The sequence below is a fragment of the Caretta caretta genome, chromosome 6 (assembly GCF_965140235.1).
Source record: "Caretta caretta isolate rCarCar2 chromosome 6, rCarCar1.hap1, whole genome shotgun sequence".
Classification (NCBI taxonomy): domain Eukaryota; kingdom Metazoa; phylum Chordata; order Testudines; family Cheloniidae; genus Caretta; species Caretta caretta.
The window spans coordinates 85269417-85288442 of NC_134211.1; the positions used below are offsets into that span (position 1 = coordinate 85269417).

Consider the following 19026-nt stretch of genomic DNA (forward strand, 5'->3'; position numbering starts at 1 on the left):
TGATTGGTGGATACAGAGTTGAGCAACTTAACACAGTTTCCCACAACTGCCCTACTAATTCTGATACTACTAATTCTATAGCTGTTGAGACAGTCTCTTGATCCTTGGAGGACAACTGACAAAATGAAGAGTAGCCAGCAAATTGTAAATTCCTTGGCCCACTCTTTAATGTATTAAATACAGTCTTTCATATTCAAAAATACCCTTCCAATAAAGAGAAAGAGCACTGAACAAAATTTAAGATCTTTTAAAAACTAAATGCATCTCCAAAACTTGCACTTACTCATCTTGAAGCTAACCTACTGATGGGAATAAATACTGAGATCTCAACAATGATACTTGTGTACTAGATTATATTTCTCTGACATTCACTACTGAGAGCAGATGCTACTTTGGCGTCCATTCATAAAAGATTTAATAAAACATCTTAAAAGAGAAACTACAAGCTTGAAAAAGTGGCTTGCAATGGACAGTGACTGAAACCTTTGTTGGTCACGATTTCATCCTGAAATAGCTTTAGCTCTCCATGAGAACCTCAACTCTAATCACTTTCATTCATCCTCAGATATTGATGGCTTTGATCCACAGCTATAAAATTAGTTTCAAAGCTACTGTAACTGAATTTTAGTATGTTTCCCTTTTATTAGATATGTAAGTACAGCATTTGGGCATTATAGCACGTTTTGCATAAGGATTTTCATGGAACACAACAAAAATAGTATTTGACAAATGAATTACTTGTTTTGGGGGTGCAGGGTTTATTCTCTTTTATGATAATCTATTAATTAAATTTTCATTTCATTTTAGTTTCACTTAATTTTTAGCATGTACTGCTTCCAAAATTTAGTGAACATGAATCACTTATTGGAATATAAACTAGTCTCCAATTCCATATAAACAATAGTTCAAACCCACTTTGAAAAATAAAATGATTAAATAAATTAGTAAGGTAATTAGGCAATTTTTAAAAGATAACTTACCATTGTCTTGAGTCCAAATTTCTAAGTTCTCGAAGTAACTTTTCATTTTTTTTCAGGAGATGAAAGCTCCTTCTAAATAGAGAAAATTAATAACATTTGTATTACTTGTCCAGTAATGGGTATAGGACAATACAAAAACATATTTCAGTTCCATTCATGCAATCACCCACAATTTTCTTGCCTTCTCAAATTTCCTTTAAAAATAAATTATACACATTGTCAATTTTATGCCAGAAGGTCTTCTGCATCCTTCTTGAAGTCCTCTGTGTAACTCTACTTTTGCCAACTTTCCCCTCTCAACCTAGTGACTTCAGCTCTCTGCCGAAGGCTGGACAGGACTCCCTTTGGAGCCCACACAATTTACTACATAGTAGGCCTGAGGATAGCTGCTTAGTGATACATGACAGATTCATAGATCTCAAGGCCAGAAGGGACCATTTGTGATCATCTAGCCTGACCTCCTGTATAACACAGGCTATAGACAGGTTTCAGAGTAGCAGCTGTGTTAGTCTGTATCCGCAAAAAGAAAAGGAGTACTTGTGGCACCTCAGAGACTAAAATTTATTTGAGCATAAGCTTTCGTGAGCTACAGCTCACTTCATCCGAATAAATAAATTTGTTAGTCTCTAACGTGCCACAAGTACTCCTTTTCTTTTTACAGGCCATAGAATTTACCCAAAATAATTCCTAGAGCATATCTTGCAGAAAACCAACCAAACTTTATTTAAAAATGGTTAGTGATAGAGACTTCACCATGAGCCTTGGAAAATTGCTCCAATGGTTAACTAGTTTCACTGTTAAAAATTTACACCTTATTTCCAGTCCGAATTTGTGTAGCTTTAACTTCCAGCCATCGGATTGTGTTATATTTTTCTCTACTGGATTGAAGAGCCCATAACAAAATATTTGTTCACCGTGTAGACACTTATAGACTATATCCAAGTCAACCCTTAACCTTCTCTTTGTAAAAATAGATTGAGTCTACCACTATAAAAACTGAACTCTACATTCCTGAATTGCAGAGCAAAGCAGAGTATATCAGCCCACCTAGTCATCTGTAATTCTTTTTGTCTTTTAAGAAACAGTTATGTTTCAGTAAAATAACCACTATTCAATTTTTAAACCTTCTTGATATTACCCATAAAATACACCGAAGTGAGGTTAAGAGCAGTACCCATTGGAAAACAGGCTGCTTTGGCAAACTAAAGGCCCACTTAAGTATTAAGAATGGTTGCAACACATTTGCTACCAAAGTTCTTTGTGATCAAAATGTTTCACTCATATGACTGCAATATTATTTTATTGATCCAGACTTATTCTAGGTCTATAGAATATCCATTTTCCCTTCACAGCAGGTAAGTATCTTGATGCTTAACCCTGATCTTCTAATTATGAGTTCCAGATTTCACTCAGAGATATGATTTTAGAAAGGCCCTTACATTCTGAAATACTAATTCTATATTAAAAAAAAAGGTACAGTCAACACAAAAAGTACCTTTCTTTCTCACAGAATTTTTTTCACCCTCTATTGTTATTTGCAACATTCAAGATTATCCAAACTGAGAGAAATGAGTGGAAAAAAATCCCTCTACTTTTCAGATTTACATTTGTGCACTTTTCTAGGGAGAGGATATGTGCATCCCCTTTCCTCAGGCAGGGCAAGAGAATGTTTACCAGTAACCCAGCAACAACAAACTTGCTGCTATTCCACAGCTTGGGTCTGGTAGGGAAAGGTGCCTCGTCTTCCCCATATTCCTACAGACGCATAGAAGGACAGCAGAGAGGAGGCAGTAAGGGTGTCTTTCTCCACCAATCTAAGGCTTCTTAATGGAGCTGCTGAGGAGAGCAGAGTAGGGAGAGAGAGCATTCTCCCACCAATAGCATCCCTGCACTGAGCTGGAAAGGACCTGTCTTCAATCCCGTCTGCATGGATTTTAGGGAGCAATAAGATCATCAAGCTGTTCCCTCCTCTCCCCAGTTTCTCCACACAGTGGGTTGAAAGTAATAAAAAAAGTTTCTTCCCCGTTAGTAGATGCCCACTCCCCCATCTCAAAAACTCTGCTGTCAATTGGCCAAAGGCATTCTTGGCCTAACCAGTTCTACTGCCTAAAGTTAGGAGGATTAATAAAATGATGAAGGAGAGTTACATAAATTGTTACCAAACACTGTACTTTTAAACAAACAGTAATTTGTGTTAAACAGTTTTTTTTTTTTTTTTACCTTTTATCCCACGAATTCATTCCCAATATACTGAGAAGTAATCTGCAATAGTAAAATGCTGATTGGGGCTTTTGTGGAGTTGGCTCATCCTGTTCCACAGCCTTCATGTTTAAGTCACTGAAGTGTTTTTCAACAAATTCTCTCTCTTCTGTGTGTTGTTTAAGAATTGCATTGATGACGTCATTTTCCTGTTTCTCTGAGATACAGACAGGTTGAGGAGCAGGTATGTTCAGTGAGACTCCTGCTCTCTGTAAGCATTCAGGACTAGTGACACCTAAATAATGTAACAGCTCATCAAGAGCATCTTCTTCATCCCTAATTGTATCCCAAGTTGGCACAGTTTCTCTAAATTTCCTTTTTACTTCAAGTGCAATTCCATCCCTTACACATACAGCCTCTACATGATCAGATGATGGGGCATCTTCTGGTTTCTCTTGCTGAAATACAGAAAGCGCCAAAAAAGTATGTTCTGATAATCCACATAAAGACGATGGCCCATACAAAATGGCAGAATCCCATGAGTATTTACCAGACAGATCACGCACTATAATTCTGACATTCGAATTAGCAGATGCAAGTCCAGCAGACAAACCTCCTCCAGGCATATTCTCTTCTGCTTGGATTTGTATACAAGAGACTAAAGTAGTGTTGTTTAATACGAAGAACTGGAGGTTTGGGCTCTCAAAAAGTTCAGGAGAAAGCTCAGGACTTTCGCTGTAAGGATTGTCATTGTTCTCACAAACTTGGCTGGTTAGCATAGCAGGGCCTCCACTCATTGGATAGTGGCCTAAATGGTTCACCAGATGTGTTATCACAGTACGAGCAGCAATGGAGATTAAGCCTTGTTGCATGTGAGTTTTCACTGTAAGACAAAGAACACTGTATTTAAAATTAAATTTTGGGGAAGCAACATGGAGATTTAAATATTTATTTTGGATTTTTATTGCCTAGATTTTTCAACAAAGAATGAGCTTTATGAGACTAGGACACACCTAAAACAACCAGGGAAAATATGGATTTCCAGGAACTTTAGTTCTAAGTGTGAAGAAAAAAGTGAAATAATCACCACAGTTATAGAAAGAATAAACATTCTATAATTGTAGAGCGTAGCCCATTTTCTCACCACAGCTTTTATGAAGAGCATAGGTCCACTTAGATATACAATAGTGATTCTTAAACTATTGAAAACAGATCTTAAGCTGCTGCTGAAGTAGAAGCTATTGCATGATAAGCAGTCCAACATCCAAAATTGCAACAGATTTTTGTATTTTGGCACAGTAGTACTTTGATGAGGAAAAACACAGATATAAGTGTGTGCAAAAAAAATCTAATCACCCTAATTGCCCAAGGGAGTATACAGCTGCAGGTTAATTTAAGAATGACAGTGGATCATTGGAAAACATTGATCAAAGTTCAGGCTATTTATATACAGGAAACTCTAGCAGTAGCAAAACAGAAAATAAAAATCTCACATTGAAACTGAAAAAAATATGTACATATAAAAAATTTCAGTCTGAAAAATTTCTGGGAAAATCAGCAGGGAAAAGAGGTAAGTTAATCCTGTCAATTCTGCCTAAGTTTCATTTTGCTAAAGGTACTCGAGAAAATTCTTACTTCTTTGCCAAAGATTTTCCACTCTTATGGAAATTATATTAATTTGTAACAAAGGTTTCATAATTTTTATAACAAGCCAAGCATGCCTAAGAATTATTTTTTAAACCACACTCTGGGCTGGATTTTCTGGTCCATTAAGTCTATACTCATACAGTGCAAAGTGGCCTTAAACCCGTTGAAGATAACTGGTGGAGAATTCTTCCTGCAGAGGGGAGCTCTCCAATGGTACTACTAACCCCTTTCCTCTCTCCCTGCCCCCTCCACAGTGTAAATGGAAGGAGTGGGTACATTGGGAGCAGAGAACAGGGAGTGGAGGGAGTGTGCCAGAGCAAAGCTTTAAGCCACAGCTTGCACCAGAGAGGCTGAGGCTGAGTAGTCCTGAGCAAATCATACCTGGACTCCCTGCAGAAAAGAAACAAGGCTCCATTTCTCAGAATTAGGTAGTCTATACATGATTGTAAAATATTACTAGAAAGTGTGGGTTTCTTTGGATTTTTAGTAAAAGTCTATTGGACTGCCTATTTCATTTCTAGCCTCTTCCTCTTTCCATGCAAAATTTAAGAGAATATATACCCAATGTCCAGTTTATGGTATAAACTGGAGTAAACCAAACCATTTCCTTTTATACTATACAAGTTACAGTAATTTTTATACTAAGCAATAAATATTGCTTAGTAGATATAAAACAGTTTAAGGCACAAGGTTTCTTGAGCGCTTTGGCAAAATAAGGGTAAAATGCATAACCTATAATGAATTTATGTGAAAATGATTTAATGCCTGAATTTAGCAAAGTGTTGAGTGCACGTTGCTCTAACTGTTGACAGTAATTACTGATACATATATCTTTGTCTTCTGAGTGCAACAGAAAGCATAAATACGACAATGTTTAAAGTATCTAAAAATCATTTGAGAATGTTAATTTACACAAATCTTCACAAAAGCAAAGTCTGAGTTTGGAATAGCTGTACAGCATCACCCAGATGTTAACTATTTAAATAATTTAACAAATTCTACTACATGCCAAAAAAATAGGCAAAATTCAAGCTCCTAGTTAATGTTTACAAAATGATTTCAAAACAGCTGAAAATATAGTATCATTACATATTAAGTGGATTTGACAATGTAGACAAGAGAACAAGAAAAAATATTCTGGCTTCTCTAGTCTCTCTCATGGTTGAAAACAGAGACTCTTTGAAAACAATCAGCTAAGGTGAATTCCATGCCCAGATATGGAAAGCAAGCAAGCAAATTAAGTTATAGTGCCCTCTGCTGAAAAGTAGCAAGGACTTGCAAGCAAGTTTGTACAAGTCTTCTAGTGAAAATGAATGGGAGACTCTGAAAGTGAAATTTATCAAAGATTGTACTACCCATACTTCTGGGGGAATTCTGCACCAAAAAATTAAAAAATCTGCACACAGTATTTTCACATTCTGCAAAATTCTGCATATTTTATATGTAAAAATAACACAATATAATCACACCAGTTTCAATTATTTTTGGTCATTTATTTCAAAATACCTGTCAGCCAGTATGTCTATAATAATACAGACAACAAAAAAGATTCAGAAAATGTTTTTTGACAAATAGATCCTTACTAGGCATATTAATACAGAACCCTGAGTAATAATTCATTTAAACTACAATACGGAACCATATTTCCTGCACCTCTCAGAAGGAGTGCAAAGGCTTGGGGGAGTCAGGGATAACAGAGGAGCTGAAGGAGAGGGAAGTAATTGCTGGGTAGGAGCCTGGATGTGAACTTGAAAGATTATTGGGTATTGGTGGGAAAAGTATGGAACAGGATTTTTGGGGGTGCGGGGAGGAACTGTTAGGTAGCTTCCCCCATGCAGACCTTGGCTGACACCTAGCCTCTACCCTTTAGTCAGGCACATCTGCCCCTGCACCCCCTTGTGTCCTTGCAATCCCTGGCCACATGTGTCCATTCACCCCCACTCAGCCATCTCCCTTCACCCTGTAGATCTGCACCTCCTTCCCCCCTCTGCCCATGTGGCCCTGCACCTCCACTCCCATTCAGCCCCTGCCACAGTTTGTCGTCCCCCATGAGCCCCTGTCTGAGCCCCCCAGCAGCTCCACGCTGTCTGTCTCCCCATAGCCCCCCGTCTCCTGACCTGGCCCAACAGGCACTGTGAAGACGACAGGCTCTTTCTCTTCCCTAGCTGGCTGGGAGCAGCTGCTGTGTTCTAGTGCCAGAGTGCCCTCTGGTGGGCAAAAGACAGAACTGCAGCAAAATTCCAGCAGAAGCTTTTTTCTGTGCAAATTATTAAAAATATGCACAGCTCATTAATTATGCACATGCGCAGTGGCACAGAATTCCCCCAGAAGTATAACCAGTAAAGGAAGCTCTGCTATTGGATCACCTTTGCTGCAGATATTTACTCTAAGTGACTAGTACACTGTTGGTATTGTACAAACAAATAATATACTACTACTACTTTTGGGTTCCCAGGAGCACAGCAACTTTAGGCTTCCAATTTGTTGGCATTTCAAATTTGAGTCACCCTTAAGTGCTTTAGTTGATGCATCTCTGAAGGGTCAATCCATCCTTGTCTGTATACATGTCACCATAGAGTAAAAACAGATCTACTGAAAACTTTCAAAAGAAATGAAAGCTTGATAATGAGATGAGCAAGTGATTGCTGCTCTGTGAATTGATTATTAGTAATTTCTATATGGTATTGCCTAAAGACCCCAAATGAGATCAAGGTTGCATTGTACTAGACATTATACACACTTATGCATGCACATGCTGCACAGAGAGTAACTTGTGCCATGAAGAGCTTACAGTTTAAACAGACAAGACAGAAAAGTGTGGCGGGGTACCACAGAGAGGTGAAGTGACTTGCCCAAGGTCATGCAGCAGTTCAATGGCAAAACCAAGAATAGAATTCAGGTCTACTGACTTCCAGAGCAGTGTCCTATTTTTTTGAGCACCCTGCCTTTCAAGAATGCCACTTATTGGAAACCCATTAACTTCCTCTCCAAACTTCGAATTTCTTTCTTAGAGTTCCCACTCTTTCTAGAAAAGAAAGAGTTCCCTGAAGAGGGAAGGAGGGGCTGAGGGTTCACTATAATTTTAGTCAAAGTGTATTTTAAGAATTGCTCTACCAAAACGAAATGTCCAAAACAAAAACAGTTACATATTACAAAAAAAGTATGCAGAACACTCCAAATGGCTGTTTAGCATATATCTGACAAAAATTAGCTTAGTATATATTGCTCTGGCCCACCTACAATTTGTAGTTAGCTCCCTTCAAACCATCTTTACTGTAAGTGTGTAATAACTGATCTACTCTGATAAGTTATTAATCCTTTTAGAACATAAACACCAAATTATATAAACTGAGAGATGAGAAACCACCTTAATGAATACATTCCAGTTCCTTCTCTCCCTTAGACCATTGTACTCTGTTTTTTTTCCCTTTATTCTGCCCACTTCATTGATCTACATAGGAACATTGGACATGTGACCAGAAAGGACCTCCTAAATCATCAAGTCCTGTCCTTTGCTATCACACACAACTTCATCATATAATTCCATCATAAACTTCTGAAGCTTCATCTTAAAACTCTTCTAATGGTTAGACATCTACTTCTAATTTCCATCCTAAATTTATTCACATCCAGTTTATACCCATTTGTTCTTGTGCCAACATTTTCCTTTAGCTTAAATAGAGCAGTCATATCCCCTTTCAGCTTTTGTTTTGCTAGGCTAACCAAGCCAAGTTCTTTTAGACTCCTCTTGTAAGATAAGCTTTCTTCATTCCCAATATCATCCTAGTAGCCCTTCTCTGCACATGTTCCAGTTTGAATTCACTTTCTTGAACATGCGTGACTGGAATTTTTCACGGACACATAAGATTGGTGGCTATTAGTCAGACTGTGATCTATTAATACCCCCAAGTCTTTCTCCTCTTTTGTTTCCAACTGAGAAGCCCCCAGATCTGCCTTTGTGGTTTACACTGCCGCTCTCACTATTGTTAATATCAGTGGAATTGCACCAGTACTACAGCAACAGTGGGAGAATTTGACAAAAACAGTGAAGACAAAATCCAAATTTAAAACTCACCATTCTTTCTGGGAGAAAAGACTGGACATGATTCGCAGGAACAGAGGAGGTGCCAAATCAAGAAGTAGGAATATCAGATCTGGTAAGCCAATTTCATGGTGCCCAGAAAAGGGAAGTAGTACAGGAGGGATTAACTGCATTGTAGACGGGACACAGCTTTCATTTCTATAGTCACCACCCAAAATCTGATCCTCATGAGAAACTTGTTGAACCTTTTCAGGCAGTTTACTGGTGCAGAAAGGACTCCAGACTTCTTTAGAGTGAGAAAATACTAAAAGTAAACAACTCTTGCTAATATGAAGGAACTGTATGTGTTCTACTGCTCCCGTTTCCAGAAGGGAGGCAATTGCCTATCTCAAACTCACAAGGCCCCTTAAAGCAATATGGAGGAGGATGCAGCACAGTGGTCTTGTGAAGAGAAAAGCTGGTGTAGTGGGTAAAGCACTGGACTGGGACTGCTATTCCTAGCTCTCTCTCAGACTTCCTGTTTGAATCATGTCCTTCATTTCAAAAGGGAGCTGGACTGTGCCATAACTCTCTCTGTGCCTTATCTGTAAAATGGGAATATTTCCCAACCTCACAAGGTTTCTGTAGGGATAAATTCATTAATATTGGTGAGATGCTGAGACAAGTGCCATAGAAAAACTTAAATATACACATTAAATAATAGAAAAATAACGTCAGGCTATAGCCCTTCTCTATTGTACCAAGGAACCGGATGTATAAAGTGATACATGGTAAAGTGATATGCTGGGGAAAACTAAATCTATTGAACCCAACAGTCTTTATAAAGGAGACCCACACAGCAGTTCTGATTGGTTCTCTTTAGGATCGCTTCTTAGAAGAAGTAGCAGAGACTAAATTGTTTTGAGATCACGGGATAAAATTTACTTTCTTAAATATAAGTATTATGATGTTATTAAAGAAACCTGTTTTCTACTGAGGCTGAAAGGATGACTGTTGATGCTCTCCTGAATATTGTGAATGACCCCAAGAACAGTAAAGTGGTTGGATGCCATGATATTGTTTCCTTCAGTCTCCTTGTTTAGCATCAGTCTACTGTTAAATAAATTAGGACCCTTTAAGCACAAATCCAGTATCTTACCCTCTCTTTCATGAATGGACCAAAGTATGTAACCATGAAAACCTCCATAGCATTACCACAACTACTATTGGCTGATCACAGTGTCAACCTAAAATTCCACATTAAGGGACACATGCCCAGAGTACACCTTTTTGTTCTATGTATTTATGGCTCAATAGCAGGCAGCATCTTAGTTAGTGATTATAATCATACTTGCTCATGATCACTTGGTAGTTTGCCAGGAGATTACCCTAGCTATTTTTTCCAGACTCTGAGATTCCTTCTTTTATGGGAAGGCTTGATGGTCTTTCACCAATGATCTAACAGAGGCTGCAGAATCTAAGACAATGCATGGAATGGAGGATTCCATGTCCTCTTTATGATATTTTGATAATCTTGGATCAGCAGGTGGCCATGTGGGCTTATCGCTATTGCAGTGGTGCAGCTGAGTGGGAAAATAATGACTGAGTGTCTCTCCTACTCCCTTTGAACCTCCTGGGCAGATAAAGACATAAGCTAGCTGTACACAGTCTAAAGAAACATCCTTTCCCTAGGCATGCTAAGCGCAAGTCGTTCTGGTCTAACTGCAGCCTGTCAGAAGTGAATTAAGTGCTTTCTCTCCACCCACCCCCAGAAAAGATACATGTTACACCTTCAACTGTAATAGCAGATGGTGGCAAGACTTTAAGGAAAAAATAAGTTCTATTATTTTATTAATTTTAAATAAAAGAACGAACTCAAAAAAAGTTGAGGAAACCTTTAGTTAATTTTAGAACCTAAAATCTACAAGGAAAGATATCTACAGTAGGTTGAATATTTGTTGAGAGGAATACGAAGAAGAGAATAGAAAAATATTCCAGAACAGTGTAAAAGCTGAGCACCTTTTAATAATTTTGACCCTGGAGTACAGTTCTGTGTGTGCAGTGGCTCTCAGCCTTATGTCCCAAGCACCAGCCTGTAAGAAGGTCTGAGGTCCAAGAGACCCAGTACACAGATCCCAAAAGTGGGGTCTGTGGATGCAGTTTTGTAAGAGAAAATGATTTTGCCTGCAGCTGTGGAAGAAGTCCCCCCTTTGAAGGTTTTATACAATTGTCTGATTTTTGCCAGCAAGCGACACTGCAATAGCTATGTAATATTTAGTATGGGTTTTTTTTGTCTTAGCCTAAATACATATTGCTTTCACACACTTATCATAGGAAAAAAATCCTGCAACAAAAGTTGAAAGATCAGGACTAGGTAAACAAACAGATTTTTCCCCCCACTTTTAACATTTAGAATGCTACAAACTCTTGACCCTGGAAAAATAATACAAATTGATTTAACTTTGCAAGATCTGTTAATATAGGAAAAGCCTTCCTACTATTTTTTTTTATAGATTTGTATCTTGTAATTCCAGTGGTATTTAAACAAAACTCGAATATAGATTTTCATTTAATTTCAGAACTGTTTCTTGTAAAGGTCAGCTATACTACCACTTTGCCACAGACACATGGAAGGGAGGACATGGACACAGATTAACAAATTCTATATACCTCCTTAATCCCTACTCTTGCCTGCTTCCTAGGGAATTCAACAAGACTTTGCCTACTCCCTCATTGGGATGCCTGTATCAGTCTCTGAGCAGATGCTGACTCTAGTGCATACCAACATGTAGAGGGTTGCTCTGTGGATAAGCCTCCACAAGTCCCTTAATGGTGGACTTGTCCCTGAACAATGGGAGAAGTAATATGTCCCATCTCCCAATCACAGCGGTCAAACCTGCAAGGACTATCCTGCCTTTAAAATGCTAAACACATGACAACTGCTTATCTGATACAACAGACTCATGAATGAGCTTTCGTCCTAAGTAGAGTTTGGCACACTTTCTCCTTCTCCTTGTACATTTTCCCCACTAATACGCCTGCCCATTCTACCTATGTCCCCCAACGGAGTTGTATGAAAGCACCTGTACACTGCTAAGCCTATGTCTAGTGAGAGGAGTGTTGTGTGGTTTGGCTTCATTGTAATTCAAATAGTGTGCTTCTGCTCCAAATACAGCCAACCAGCATGCTCCTTTGCAGCTGAGATGCACTACTTGGCCCCCTATTTGACCTGGGTTCTGACTACTCTAATCCAAAAACTTTGCTTCTATCACATCCACCACAATGCAAACAAGAGAATATGCTGTGGGATGGGTAAAACAGTGCTTGGTACTGTTCCCTGGGTGATGGCACAGGCAAGGAGTACCAGGGGGCAATTAAATCTATATTATGGTTTGTCAATTACATTTGGTAATCTAGCCTACTCAGATTTACAAAGCCTTGAAACTTTAAAGAAAACATATAAGGTTACCATATCTCATCTAAAGAGACATAAGGAACACGGGGAATTACCTTTATTTAGAAATTTAACAAGAAATCAGAAAAGAACCAATCATGTGAGGAAATGCAAAATGAAGAAATCGATGCTAAGGCTTTGTGCAACTGGCATTCATTTAAAAAAAGTCTATTCAGGGTTGTCTTTTCAGATTGTCAGATTAAACAAGCCACATAGCGTTTGTTGCAAACCCATAATTACAGATTATTATAGTATACAAAAGATGCAAGGCATAAAAAGCTGCTGCAATTCACTACACTGTAATAGAACATGCAGTGGAAGTTAATTCTGGCAAATGCTTTAAATATTAGCTTTACATAATACGTATAGGTGAAACTGTAATTAGGACAGAATGAATCCTTCAAAGCTGCTTTCATTCTGACCCTGCAGATGATTACTTTTTGCTAATAAGACCACTGCCATTTGACAAAAAGCCAAATACAGTACCTTTCTTCATTCTTCAGTAAATTTAATAATTACAGCTCCTCCTGCCAATAGTTCTCAAATCAGACTTGTTCAATCCAATACTGAGCTTATTAGGGGGCAGCTCTATGTTTAGAATTCTTTGGCCAAAAAAGTACTTGAGGATGATGAAGCGTGTCTTAGACAAGGGCACAATGATTAGCCATTTTCCCCACATAAAAAAACAGCACGTAGTCACTACAGACCACAAAATCACCTGCTGTTAGCACACAGCTGCTACAAAAAGGTTCTGCATTTATCTGGCTCTTAATATCTTTAAGGAAGCCTACAGGGAACAACTTAATATGGAGGAAGAATAGCATTACAGAGAGTATTTGGTATCAATATTAAACTCATCTTTTTCAATTTTCTTTCCATTGAGGCCATTTGATAGATACATTTTACAAGAAATGTGTCACTACTTTAAATCTTAGTTTCTCGTGTCTGCTGTCTTTATTTCAGAAGAAAGTGTTCTTAATTTCGGACTCTGATAAAGTTTGAAGTAGATGACATAAAACTGTATTCTAGAAATTAACTCTTTTTTTTACAAATGTGTAAAATAGGCACAGAATGAATTATGATAGGTTTCAATAATCCATTTTTAAATATGGAAAACTTTCAACAGTCTTTCAAATTCTGTCATGTCAGTTTAGTGATATTATAAAATCACATTAGGAAGATCATAAAAAACAAAATTATAAAAAAAAAGAGCAAAATTAAGACTTAAGTGCACTCATTTACCTAAAACAAAATGAGAAATAAAACACTTACACATCACATTGCAGTATTTTACACTTTTAATACACATGAACAGAAGGATCCGTATAAGACTGATTTCCATGTTGTAAAGGATCTATTCATTTTAGTTAACTGAGTTGTAATTGTTCAAAATTACACTGTTTCATTCTATATTGATGAACACTACGTATTGTCTAAAATGACATTAAATATAATTTAAAATTCATTATGTAGACACACTTCAGTATTGGAAACCAAGAGACTGTCTATTCTCTTTTAAATAAGAGTTCATCCAGACAATTTGACATACCTTCTGTGACAGGCTGGAGCTTAGAAGATCGCTCTGAATCAGGGGAATGTAGTGGTTCTGGTTCTTTCAGGCTTTCTAAATGCATAAAAGGATCATAATCCACAGATGCCAAATCAGAAAGGCTTAAAGGAAAATATTTTGGGTTGCTGAAACACTGAGCTCCATAGACACATCCATGCAGAACCTAGAACAAGATCAGGATTTCAAGACCAATTACTAACTTTATTTCATTTTCTGATTAATTTGTTAAAAACAGAAAACCTACGACCAAACAATGAAACCTACTCAACAGGGTAAAAAAAAAATGTGGGCTAGTTTTAGACATTGTATGTTCATGGATCTGAACTCCTGTCTGCAAGTGCTATATTTAAGGAGGCTTCGTAAAAACAGCAGCATGTGTAAAAGGGATATGTAATAAAAATACAGTAAATATATAACTTATCATAAACCAGTAAGCAACCTCTACCTCTAGATTTCCTATTCTCTATGTATGTACATTTCAAATGTAAGATTTTTGGGGGGTAAAGTCTGTCTTTGTTTTGTACTTAATGTGTGGTGTAAATATATGGTCAGTGCCAAATTAAACAAAGGTTAAAATAATTCAATCTGTAAGGGTTACATTCCAATCTACATACATTGTCTTGTTTGTAGGGTTGACCTTCACCACGGCCCAGGGCCAGCTCTAGGTTTTTTGCTGCCTCAAGCAAAAAAATTTGTGCCCCCCCCCCCTTTTTTTTGGCTTTTAAACAAGTTTTCACTTTGCAATGTTTAAGTTTGGTTTTTTTTGACTGTTTAAAATAAAAAAAAAATGAAAACAGAGAATTTGTAGTTAGTGAAATAAAACAAATTTCCTACTAGTGTACTCATTTAATTTTAACATTACAATTACAAACAATTTGGGTTCAACTATACACTGTTATGAAAAACGTTAGTGTCTTCCGGTGTGCCCAGTTTCTCATAAATTAAAAGAATTTATATGAACTGAATTTTTCTGTTTTTATACTTGCATAGACCTTTAATAATTCAGTGAAATCTAAATTTTTTGCAATGGTACTTGCAACTGAAATTAATGCAAGTCCTGACAAACGATTTTGAGACATGGTGGACCTCAAATAATTTTTTGGTAATTTCAGTTTTGAGAAACTGTGCTCACCAGAAGCCACTGATACTAGTAATGTTAAAAGAATGCGGAATGCTATAGCAGGGTTTGGAGTGAAAAAATAATTTCTTGCTATAAATTCTAATACTTTTAGAGGAGAAATTTTAGGACTTATTAGCTCAGATAAAGCTATTAATTCATTATACAATTCTACTCCATCAATGTCAGCAGCATTATCAGTACTGAGCGCTAAATGTAGGTCTTGGCAGTGCTTCATGAGGTCTTCTTTGGAAAACTGATTTTTAATATTTCCAATATCGTATACATAAATTCAAAAATTTTACAGTAACCATGCAACTGATAAAATCTTTCTTCAATGGAAGCTATAGCTACATCCAAAACCAAAAAACTACATCTTTGGTCTGTGAATACACTAACCACGATCGATTAATTTGTTCCTCATTTTTCATTTTTTTCTTCATACTGGATGGCATAAATCGACGATTCGACTCCTTAAATGGATATTCAAATGTAGACTCTAGTTTTGAAGGACCTTTTCTCACAATAATCACTCGCATTGCATCAGTAATTATTGTCGGCCATGTACTCGGATCCGATCCAATGTCAGCTCCACCATCCAATAATTGTTCTTCAGTTTTAGATTTGGATAACAGTTCTTCGTTTCTGAACTCTTCAGCTGAAGTAGTAAACCTTTGCATGGATTGTGATTGTTCGTCTTTCTCAGTTAGCGAAGATAATCTTTGGTCGCATTGTTGTTCATCTTTATCAGTTGATAAAGATAATCTTTGGTTTGATTAGTCTTCATCAGTTGATGAATAATCACTTTCAATGCATTGCTTAGAGCTTTCTCCTTGATTGTCGACTTTTTAAAAATACTTATTTGAGATACGAGATAGTTTTTCTAATTCTTTTGCTGTTTCTCTCTTTGTTGCCAGTAGACAGCACCGGAAAGTCATTTTCGTTTTTGTCCCGGCATTTTAGCCCTATAACCACTGGCACTGACGTGACACGGAGATTGGTGTGAATGGTGCTGTTAGGGTGGCACAGTACACACAAGTAATCGTGATTCCTGATTTAATCAAACAATAACCATTAACGATTACACATTTACACACATACACATTATGAGTGACCGTGTCACGATGTGATACGATATTTTTCACGTCATGCTCCTATCACACTACTGGAGTGTTTTTTGATCTTCATGTATTATTTTTTTTTCAAACATTGGTGGATTTTTCTGAAAAAAAGAAGAAGAAGAAGAAAAAAAAGAAGGATGGCCGGAATGCCGCCCCTGCTTGCTTTGCTGGTGCCTAGAGCCGGTCCTAGGCACTGCCCCTGAAATGTAAACCCTTTGAGTAGTATTCTATTATTTGTTTGGCACTGACCTTCTCCTGGACCAACATTATCTACAGCACTATATGAATGATTAAACTTCTTTAGATCAAACATCACAAAATGAGGCAAAACTAACTATTTAGGATACATCCCAAGATTAAGTAGTTCTGGGTAAAATGCATAAGTTTACAGGCAGAAGACGCCTATAGTACAGTCACAGAATTTGAGTCAAATGAACAGAAGGGTTCTGTCTTCATTCCCCATAACTGACATCACCTTCAGCTTTACAAGTTTTCATTAAAAACAAAACAAAACAATGTAAAGCACAAGTACCTTATACACACTATTAAGAACAGATTGTTCGGTCTTATTTTCAGCTCCTGTGGTGTGAAGAGGTTGCAGTAAGGTCTTTAAAGGCAAGGCCATTATCCAGTCCAATAAACAGAGAAGTAAAGAAACCACCAGCTGTAACAACAGTATTTTTAGTTATAATTCACTTAAAATAGCAGCCTGCGACTTTACATTTTTGACTGTATTTTGTTTTCCTGCTTTAGACTCTCTTCCATACAGGTAATCAACCTTAGGCAATACCACCACATTAAAGTTACTTAAAAGCTATTGTATGCCTAAACTCCATATTATAGGTGAAAGCTCTAGCTGCTGAGACCCCAACTTATATTCTGTCCAAGGACTATCAATATGAATAGCTTTTCATTAACATCATCGTGATAGGTGGGTGAATAGATGTGCCTGTGCTGATAAATTTCCATGATTTTGCAAAGTTCGTTGAAAAACAAATTTGTTTAAAATGACAGATCAACAACATGTAAGTGGAGCTGGTGGAATGTTTGCACTTGAGCCTCATGGTAAAGAATAAAAGATCATGCAAGAGTAAACTATCTGAATTGCCTTTACTACTTCATAAATATGGTTATTATTCCTTCATAATCTGCTACTATAACTATACAGCACCATATATTCATTGAAGGATATCCAAATGCTTTCCCATCTCAACAACTATTTTACTCTATAATACACCCATCTTCCTCTAGTGGCTATTTTTACATTGTCCATTACACAACAAACACTCCAAGGTTTCAAACACGGATCAGACTACTAGTTCAATAATAATGGTAAATTCATGTCAAACAGCTCTCTCATAACACAATTAAACTTATTTGTAGTTTAAAAACCTAAGGAAGTGGCCATCATGAAATAAATAAAACTGAGTTCAAATAAACAGCAACAAAATTCTTCAAAATACTTTAAATATGTTTTAGAGAGTCTTTATCAATGTGACAACAAAAAAACCCCTAACGCGATTTCTGAAACTATATTTTATTATAAGACATATAAGCATAATACCCATTTCGCAGCAATAATCTTAACTTTGCCCCACAGTGACATCATGCAATAAACACATGACGATTAAGGGATTTTAGTGTTTATGGTCCCAGATTTAGATGACAGAACATAGCTTGAGAAGAAATCTCCTTAAATAGAGGAATCACCTGCCAGCGTAAACTTGGTGGAGGTGGAGCTCTGCCGTGCCTTACACCAGTTGCTGCCCAGCCCCAGCATAAGGGTTCTATTATTAGCATAAGGAGAAGGAGGTGGCATCTTATGTGTGTTTTGGGTCTGAGTGTGGAAAGAGGAAGGAATAGCTGTGGGGGAGGAGAGGAACTCTATGATCTTCCACGGCTATGAGGACTGATGGAGCTTACGACAGTGGCAGAAGTTAAAGCAAGTCCCCTACTACTCTGCTTTCCACCAGGGCCAGGTGACCAAGGACAAGAGAACCACAATCAACCACATACTGCCCTGAGTTGAGATGCCCCTTTCAAAAATGGCCATTGCCTTTCATTGCTCCCAATAGAAGTGGAGCCAAACTGCCCTTAGGGGATGGTAATCCACTATGTTATGAAGAGGCAGAAAGGAGCACTGACGAGCAGCTGAATGAAAGCAGAGGCCATCTTTGTTAAGGGCCTCAGGCCCACTCAGAACAACAGGAGATTGCCATCTTCAGAGAATTAATGAAGAATTATGTGCTACTCCTAAAGAATGCACTTTAAATTGTTCTTGGTAGCAATACAAAATGATAATTAATCCTAAAGTGGTCTTCAAACGTAGTCTATGCACAAGGTTTCAATACATTAACTATATAGAAAGTTTGAAAAGTCTACAATACTCCAGTATTAGGATCTTTAGGGACAAGAAGAAAAGGCCTGACACAGGGTGCTAAGTTTATTAATGGAAAAATTTTAAGATTAATTTTAACTCTAATAGCTCTACTCGTAAATTCTGAGAAAACTCATTTTATTCTCAAAGAATAAATGCTGTAATTTTGCGGAGAATATACTATATTTTACATACAAAGAGTCTGAATCCTTAAGGCAAAAGTCAACCGTAATCATGGAGCCATGACTGGCAATTCCATAGTTATATTAACAGTAGCATATAAAAAAAGCATGATTAATGTCTAATTACCCTTTTGTCCTGTTCATAAGAGGAAGCTTCTGTATTGGGTAAAAGCTGAGTAATAGTTGCTATCAGGATCTGTGGACAATAAGTAGTTTTCTTTAAAAGTTACAGTTCTTTTAAACTTAAATATCTTATCAGGCAAATGTGATACAATACCATACCTATGGCTAAATTCTTCTAAAATTATGTCAAACTGTAGCATTCAGTTGGGTTGTTGCTTGTAAAACTATTTTTATT

The 19026-nt window shown here is 37.3% G+C and overlaps 1 protein-coding gene across 9 annotated transcripts in view; it reads right to left on the bottom strand.

Moving 5' to 3' along the window:
* Nucleotides 1-19026, bottom strand: part of RALGAPA1 (Ral GTPase activating protein catalytic subunit alpha 1) — a 238149-nt gene that overhangs the window by 73573 nt on the left and 145550 nt on the right. For all 9 annotated transcript variants that reach the window (XM_048855930.2, XM_048855931.2, XM_048855932.2 and 6 more), the window contains 5 exons: nucleotides 18796-18864; nucleotides 16642-16773; nucleotides 13851-14034; nucleotides 3201-4062; nucleotides 981-1052 (listed from right to left, as the gene is read on the bottom strand). In XM_048855930.2, coding sequence (XP_048711887.1) covers nucleotides 981-1052; nucleotides 3201-4062; nucleotides 13851-14034; nucleotides 16642-16773; nucleotides 18796-18864 — 1319 coding nt within the window. The remainder of the gene's footprint in view (nucleotides 1-980; nucleotides 1053-3200; nucleotides 4063-13850; nucleotides 14035-16641; nucleotides 16774-18795; nucleotides 18865-19026) is intronic.